The 8,790-nt window shown below is 45.6% G+C and overlaps 1 protein-coding gene across 1 annotated transcript; it reads left to right on the top strand.

The window, feature by feature from the left end:
• The first annotated feature begins 250 nt into the window (after positions 1-250).
• On the top strand, positions 251-8,414 carry calm1a (calmodulin 1a). Its single transcript, XM_080013063.1, has 6 exons — positions 251-358; positions 6,693-6,723; positions 6,875-7,018; positions 7,117-7,223; positions 7,349-7,484; positions 7,605-8,414. The coding sequence occupies exons 1-6, from the start codon at positions 356-358 to the stop codon at positions 7,631-7,633; spliced, it is 450 nt and encodes a 149-aa protein (XP_079869189.1). The 5' UTR covers positions 251-355; the 3' UTR covers positions 7,634-8,414.
• Positions 8,415-8,790: the final 376 nt, after the last annotated feature.

The raw sequence follows: 8,790 nt of genomic DNA, 5'->3' as shown, positions 1-8,790 counted from the left end.
CTGTATATATACATGTATATACATTTCTTTTTTTTAATTATTATTATTATTTTTAACGGCAGTGTTTATTTTTTTCTATTTTTGTTTCAACTCATCTTCGCTCGTTTGCATTTTTCCCTGAAATGTTGAATTGAAGCAGAAAATAAGAGAGAGAGAGCGGAGGGATGGAGGCATGCGGAGGACAGGAGCGTAGTGCGGAGGAATACCGTGAGAGCCGAGGCAGTGCTTCGCCCGCCTCCACCTCCTCCTCCTCCTCCTCCACCACCTCCTCCACCCCAGCCGTGCAGTTCTGTGGCAGCCGTCCATTTCCTCTCCCGACCACATTGGCAAGCAACTCCCATCACCTCGAACAGACATGGTGAGTATCGTGATGGGCATTTTGGACATGAGTGCCGTTATTAGAGTAATGCCGGGCGAGGCGGGAATGTCTCGTACGGGTAAATATCCCGCTAGTCCAGGCCTTATGAATGGCGTGTGTTGATGTGTGTAATGTGCCGCTTCAGCGGAGATAACGTCAGTTAGCGACCAAGCTGTAAAGCATCGGACATGGGCGTGTAACCGCTGCATAACGCCTTGTGTTTCTCTGTGTTTGACCGGCGCGTTGCCGAATAGACACATGTTCACGCACGCATTTTATTCCAGCGTCGGTGGTGATTTACACTGTCATTCTAGTTACGGGTGGTCGTACGACTGGCGTTGTTCACGGCGGGCCGGGTGCCAGCTAACGTTAGCTTCATAGCTAGCGGTACATTTCGATAGATTTCCGGATAGATTGGTAGAAAGATCGTTTGTTGGTCGTCGGGAGGGAAATAAATCTCAAAACTAAAAACGGCGATTTGCCATGCACCCGGAGAAATCCAAAAAATGCAATGCACAATACAATAAAACATTAACTATGTCACACTGTCAAAAACAGGAAATTGTGCACGTTTGCACTTCTGACCAAATCTGCACACATCCTGCGTGTGCCGGGGTGGAACAAAGTGCTCAAAGTGATGGAATAAATGCATTATTGCCAAATATGAATGTTTGCCGTATTTGGACATAACCTTATGCTTGCCCATGTACTGCGGAGTTCGCCAAGAATGGCTCGTTGAATGCGATCAGCAATAAATCCCCAAGTCTTAACGCGTGTCCATGTGTTTTTAGAATATTTGAACATGATTGTGATATTTCTCACATTGCGCCAGGACAACGTTGATCCGCTGGCAATATTTGGACACCTTGATGATGATGGTTTGGATTAGGATCAAGTTTGTCTCGCCATGATGCCCTTACTGAAGGCACACAAAAAGAGGCTCAGGGATCTTTGAGAAACCAAACCCTCTCCCCGGAGCGTTTGTTTCATCTCTCTGTCTGTCCATTATTAGATTAAGCCAGTGGGGGAGTGCCCAACAAACACAGAAATTATGGATCTGTACTCTAATCAAAGGCTGAAAGGAATGACGCTGCCTTGGACTCATAAGGCCCTCTATAATGTGTCTATTATAAAAAAAATACACAATGGCTTAATGAACAATTTGCATTGGGCATTCTGGGACAGGAAGACTTTTTCTTTCTTTTTTTGGTCATAATTTTTAGCAAAATCTCGTTTAGATTTTAAAGCATATAGAAGGCAAAGCAAGTCTCCTGCTGGCTATCAAGCTGTCATTGTGTTGCAGAAAACACAGGGGTGTTGCCATTACAAATACAAACCTTTTCTTCAAGCCACGTAGAAGTCATATACATATATAATGGCGTCCAAATATCCATTTACTTGATTTTCATTGGTCAAGCAAACGCAATTGGTTGTGTAAAATACCTGTCTCAAAATGAATTTTGCTTCAGCATGTTCTCCGGGTTCGCGCCCTAAGCAGGTTATTTTCTTGAAATGGACCCTTGTCTCAACCGGTTTAACACGTGTGGCATATCATTTATGGTATGCACTAGTAAGTTTGCACAATAGATTTGAAGTCACCCACATGCTTATACTGATGAATTGTGTGAGTGAAACTGTTAAATAAACCCATGTTCATCACACCTCTGTGGAATGGGTCCGTTGGAACATTGACAGTAAGGTGTCTGTGTTATTGAGTTTTATGTAGAACAAGTGGAGTATTCAGGGGCTGGAGACGCAGTTTGCAGAAGAGGATCCTCCCCAAACATATAAAAACATTTCCAATACTATTTTGTCATACATCACTCCTCTGAGCCTCCTGGTGGCACCACACACAGAGTTCACTTATTCTAAGAAAGTTTTCTAATTTGATCCTTTTTGTTTTTGTTGTCCTTAATCATGATTGCCAATCAATATTGAGCGTGATTTATGTTGTTTGAATTGTATTATAGCAGCACTGTAATTGTTCATAATTGGTACAGTTCCCAATATTTGAACAGTTTCTATTCCAAATTTTCCAGTTTTTCAGTACATAATGCATTCAGAGCCTTGCTCCTGGCCAATGTGGCGCCCTGCAGCCTGTTGTATAGGTTTCCATAGCTGCCTACTGTATGGAGAAGCTACACTGTGGTTACTGTAGCTACCTGATTATATTCACCCTGAGGCTTGTAACCAGAAATTTGCATCGAAGGAGACTTAATTAGATCCCAGTAGCTCCAGATAGAATATTCAATAAGGCACGTTGCCTGCCAATAAAATGCATTTCCGGCCAGTAGTTGTTTTGTTCGCAGTTTCAATACCAGGAAACGCAAACATCAGTGTAGTCAAGAAGCCTTTCCAACTTCCTCAGTATTCCCAAACGTCTTATAACAGTGAGGCAGGTCTGAAGATTTGAGAAAAAAACACCCATTTAATTGGAACGACTGCTTAACAGCATTTAGGGGCATGATTTAACATGTCTCATAATGCTGGTTGCAGTAGCACACTTAGTAGAACCAGGGATAAAAGTGGGAAAAGCCAGTTTGAATCACATCAGTACTTAAGCCTCAGATAAAGTTGACGATGAAGTTCAACATCACGGCACTAGCTTGTTGGAATTTGGCTCTTTGACGACTCGACACTGTCTTTGAAATGGACAAACCGGAATACATGTTTGTGCATCCACATTGTGGTCTTCTTTTCCTGCAAAATATTGAAATATATGACTCAAAATGTTGCAGGGCGTTCCTTTTCATAGAAAGGATCTTTAAAAGTATCAAGTGGTGCACAGCTTTTATTTTTATTTTGCAGATGCAACTTGGATATATAAAAGTGGAGCATTTGGTTACCAAAAGGGATACGCATCTGTGTCATCAGCATGTCACGCCCACGGGTGACCATGGGTAGAGAGGTATTTATAGTAGAGAAAAACTAAAACCTCAATTAGCCATTGTGATTTGGAAGAATTCTGTAGAACTCAAACCACTTGGGAAGCACAAGTATAGATGCGTTCGTGCACACACTCACTCTCTTCCACTCCTCACAGGAATCTGTTTTGTGGATTTCCAGGGATTGCAGCATCTCGCTAAAATTTGCCCTGGATATCAGAGTAGATTAGCAGATTGTTATTGTCCCCAGAGACTGCACACACATTCGATCTAGGGATGGGCATTTTTTTTAATCTATTTTTATGGTCAAAGACTAACAATAATTAGTAGATTAGTCAACTAGCCATGACTTGATGTCATCACCCCACACCCAACATAGATCATGAACAGCATGCAAAAACAGTTACCAGTACATAAATAATATTACTACAGGTGCTATTTAAAATTATTATTTTATTTTTCAAAATAGGCCAAGTGCTACAGTGACCAAACATAAATGAGCAGTTGTGCTGACTAATGTTGGGTATCAACCAAATTTCCATGAACCATGCATTCAGTAAGACACATGCATCTCCATTCTGCTTATCGGTTTCTAACTTTTGCATATTTCAGTCGCACTCCCGACTAGCTCACCTTATGTTGTCACAGTGCGATACTGTAGCAGACTGGAAAATGTTGTAATAATCCATCCAATGAGTAATTTCCTGAAGCGCAATGTTCCGCCATGTTTGTTTACACTCTTGTGCAGATAATGTAAAATATTGCCGTAAAGCAGTTCTGCCGCTGATTTGCGACAGGGAGTCGGGGGGTGCGTACACACACACACACACACACACACACTTCTGTTTCCATCCTGGACCGTGGCTGACCACAGCAATTGCTTGAAAGTTTGGCTTGACTTCACTTAAAAAAACATAGTGACACAGCAAAATGCAACATCTGCAGTAAGGGTATTTTGTGCAAGGGAGGAAGAACCTCCAATATAACGCAATATAAAGCATTTACTTCAACACAGGGTGAATCGGAAGGAATGTACCATGTTCGATGTGTTGCGGTCTCCCAGCCACAACATCCCAGATACAGCTAATGTTGTTAGCAACGTCTCATGGTCAGGTACAGAACACAGATGATCATGTTGATCATTCCTTATAAGAAAGAGTGATATTTATTTTTATAAATGAATGGAAAAGATACCTTACTGTCACTGTTTACTGATTTATAGCCTAAATGTGGCAAGAATAAAAGTAGGCAAATATTTGTTCTTGCAATAGTTTTTTTTTTTTTTCTCTTTCTAAAAAAATGTTGGAATGAGAACACATTCCATAAGAACCATGTTCAAAAAGCAGAATTATAATCGATAAAACTGAAACGATACCCACCCCTAGTGCTGACTGCTGATGGTAAAATCATTTCAGCTATGACCACAATTAGACAGCGGGGACCACGATGTACGTGTGTTCTGACTCATGTTGATCCCTGCGGGGGTCAGATGACCAGTCTACTGGCCAACTGATCCCCCCTTGGAGATGGAACCCTAACTAGAAGTTGACAGGCCACAGATTAACACACACACACTCAGCTCCTGTTAACACACCCTTGCCTTGCCACTGATGGCCACAAAGTTGCTAAATAAATTCTCTGTCATACACACACAGTACTGTGACCTCCCTCAGCTCAGCCACACTCGGTGTGACACACACACAGGGACAAAATCTTAAACATCAGACTACACTGAAAGGCCTTTCGGTATTGAAACCCAATCCTGTCTGGCACTACAGCAGGTGGTGGACATTTCACTCTACCCATCTCTCCCTCTACTTTCTGGGTGGCTGTCAGTGAGTAGGACAGAAGCCTTTTGCCGTCACCCTGTCAGACACACTTTCACACAAAATAGGTACGCAGTAGGCAAAGTTCACTCAATCTCACAGTTGGAGTCAGACACAAGCCACAGATAGACAGTCTGGTCACGTACACCATTCTGCAGAATGGAGTGACTGAACGCTAGGCAGGCAGACAGATTCACTGAGAGAGATGGAGGACACATCAGCAGAGCGACCATCCTGCTATCTTCAAGGAGAGATACTAACCTGTCCGGCCATCTGTCTTTACATAAATTGCTCTTACCCTTCACCGGATTTGCAGAGACTTTCAGTCATCTATTAATCCAGTTCTCCTTTCACTCATCTTACCCAGATGTCTTGGTGGTCAACTCAACGGTTATCCAGTCTACCCAATACTCGTCTGTCCTAAAATCTGCCCATCAGGGCACGTGTTGCTTTATATATCTGCACAACCATTCTTCTGGGCATCTCATCACAATTTATCCATCTGGTCTCAGAAGTATCCAAACTACAGCCCCTTGTCAGCATGCTGCCTAGGGAAGCGGCTCTGTACCCCACGGAGGATGACCTGGGGTGTCTGTCCACGCTCTATGATGTGCTGGACGAGCAGCAGTACTTGTACAAGGAGCTTGTTCGGCAGCAGGAGCGCAACTACAGAGCCTTTCTGCAGATGCTGGTGGATTCCTCCTCCAGTCGCATGGATTGTCTGGTCAGGGCGCGCCAGCATCTGCGTAACAGCCTGCAGAGTGCCATGGCGGAGCTGGTTGAGGTGTGGAAGTAGAGCGTCCCGAACACCAAGCGTGCAGAGTGCCTCGCCGAAAGCCTGATAATGGTGCGGGCGCTTTGGACGGACAGAGTTGCAAAACGGGGCCTCTTGCAAGAAGAGAGGTGTGGACATTAAGCAACACAAAGAAGGATGGGGAGCTGCTGGAGGGATGAGGCTGGATGGAGGCATGCGTGGAATAAGAGGAGTGGCCAGAGAGCTGGAACCAAAAACGATGAAGTTGGTTATTTACGATGAAGTACGGATATTTACTTTGAGGAGTTTCAGGTGCAATTGGTGTGGATGCTTGAACACACACACACACACACACACACACAGGCTAATCCATTGAATTAAAAATAAGCGTGCGTGGTCGGCGACAATGATTGTCTTGCAGATCATAGTAATTCCTCCCACTACTTTGATTGTATTGTTTTTATGGCTCTATATTTTCATCTGGCTCCAGTTCACACCTGCATTTCAGTGCAGTTATCTCCACACAAGTCTACCGTTTGGCTCAGAGCACAGATAAGAGTTAGGTTCAGGGCTCTAGAGTGATGCTAGTAGCAATGGTTTTTGAGCTGTTGCTTGCGGTTGACCTTAGCTGGTTGCCAGCTAAGGTCAGGGTTCTTTACAGTCGTCATCCTGGCACTTGAATGAGAAATGTCATTGGTGAACCCTCACAGCTGCATTCTGTCTTGTGCGGCTGGAACAAGCCAGTGTGCAGGCTGGACGTCCCATATTGGTTCTTCAGTAGAAATCACTAGTTAAAGCCTTAATTTAATAATGTCTTTATTTCTCTCCCCCTTTGTTTTTCTCCTTGTTCTCACTCCCCTGCTCTCTAGGCTGACCAACTTACAGAAGAGCAGATCGCTGGTAAGACAACAACCAGGACATCAACACATTGATGTATAAAACATGTAAACAACCTCTCTGACTCATCGGTCCTTGGAAAGATCTGCTACGGGGATGTTGAAAACATTTGCTTCAGGTGCTGATGGTTGTCCCCCCTTTCTCCCCTGCACAGAGTTTAAGGAGGCCTTCTCCCTGTTCGACAAGGACGGCGATGGCACCATCACCACCAAGGAGCTGGGAACGGTGATGAGGTCACTGGGTCAGAACCCCACCGAGGCGGAGCTGCAGGACATGATCAACGAGGTGGATGCAGACGGTACGGCTGCTCCGCCTTCACTCTGATGAGAACGCCTGTTGGAGGGGGAAGGGTTTTTTTTCTGGACCCACAGTGACACTTGCACCCTTGTCTCCTAGGCAACGGCACCATTGACTTCCCGGAGTTCCTGACAATGATGGCGAGGAAGATGAAGGACACAGACAGTGAGGAAGAGATCAGAGAGGCCTTCCGGGTGTTTGATAAGGTGTGTGTGTGTGTGTGTGTGTGTGTGTGTGTGTGTGTGTGTGTGTGTGTGTGTGTGTGTGTGTGTGTGTGTGTGTGTGTGTGTGTGTGTGTGTGTACACACTGACGGCGCCTTCCCTGTCCTAGGACGGTAACGGCTACATCAGCGCGGCGGAGCTCCGTCACGTCATGACCAACCTGGGAGAGAAGCTGACGGACGAGGAGGTGGACGAGATGATCAGAGAAGCCGACATCGACGGAGACGGACAGGTCAACTACGAAGGTACCGGGAGATCTTTACGTCCTGTGCCGCTCTAAACAATTATTACCTTCCAAAATGCTCTTCTTCGCCGGTGTCAGTCGGTGGCTGCTTCTCACCAGAGCTTCCTCTCCCCCTCCGCAGAGTTTGTCCAGATGATGACGGCCAAATGAGGCGTCCCTCCTTCAAGAAGACAAAGAATCAGTCAAATGTTTCACTTTACCTCTTATTGCAAAAATCTACATTTATTCATACTGTTTCTGTATAGAAAACTTAAACTGAATGTTGAAAAACTTAAATCTGTCCATATACGCAAGTTGAAGAAAAAAAAGGAAGAAAAAAAAAAAGACAAAAACCTAAAACAAACAAAAAAAATCTGCATGTAACGTATCCCCCTCCGCCCCCAGTGCTGCCCAATCAGATTCCTTGACACATCAGCCAAGCAGCCAATCGGCAGCCAGCTCATTTGGCCACTTTGCTACTCTGCTTTCTGGTTCCATCTGCGTGACATCATAACGGTGGTGATCACTTTGGGCTGATCGGCCGCTTCCTCCTCCTCCTCCTCCTCCTCTTCTTCTTGTTTCATGTTTTATTTTTCTGTCCTTCATGCATGCAGCTTGAGAGGCTTTTAGGTGAGAACTGTATGGGCGGCCTCAGGGAGAGCGTCGCGGTGAGGGAGGAGAGCGGGCGAGGCTCCGGAGGAATTGGGACGCGTGCGAATGAACCAGTGAAACCTTTTTTGCGGTTTGCTTACCTTAAAAAAAAAAAATAAAATAAAAAAATTTAAAAAATACTGAACGAGGCGACGACAGAGATATTTTTACGAAAAAAAACCCAACCATTTACAAGTAATGATGCGAAAAAAAGTACTCATTTTAGACTGTTTCCGGCATGTGCGAATACTCGATCTACTCTCTTCTTGTGTGTTTACCTTTTTTTTGGGGGGGGGGGGGGGGTGCGGGTTTGGGGGGAGGGGGGGTGGTGGCGATGTCCAAGGCCGCCGTCGCTTTGAAGAGGCTCCGCGATCCACGGAAGGAAGACGGTCGGGAGGGGCCGCCACGAAAATTGGGGGAATAGAAGGCTTCCTCCCGAGGCCGGCCCAGCTGAGCCGTAGCCTCAAACCTGCTCAGAGGGATTTTAGGGGGTGGGGTCGGGTGGGGGGGGGGTCGCTGGCTTCTGTTTAGTGGGGGTCGGGGGGGTCGGTGCTTTGCGGCGTTTCTCTCTTGTGTGTGTGTGTGTGCGTGTGTGTGTGTGCGTGTGCGTGCGTGCGTGCATGAGGGGGTGCTTGCGAGCGCGTGTGGGCGCGGCGAGGCCCAACCCAGTCCGACTT

This window comes from Zeus faber, assembly GCF_960531495.2.
Source record: "Zeus faber genome assembly, chromosome: 13".
Taxonomy (NCBI): Eukaryota; Metazoa; Chordata; class Actinopteri; order Zeiformes; family Zeidae; genus Zeus; species Zeus faber.
This window is presented reverse-complemented; position numbering and strand designations above follow the sequence as displayed.

Coding starts and splice junctions, on each gene's coding strand:
- calm1a (XM_080013063.1), top strand. Junction 7,019..7,116: donor CAACGAGGTGGATGCAGACG/GTACGGCTGCTC, acceptor CTTGTCTCCTAG/GCAACGGCACCATTGACTTC. Junction 7,224..7,348: donor CCTTCCGGGTGTTTGATAAG/GTGTGTGTGTGT, acceptor TCCCTGTCCTAG/GACGGTAACGGCTACATCAG.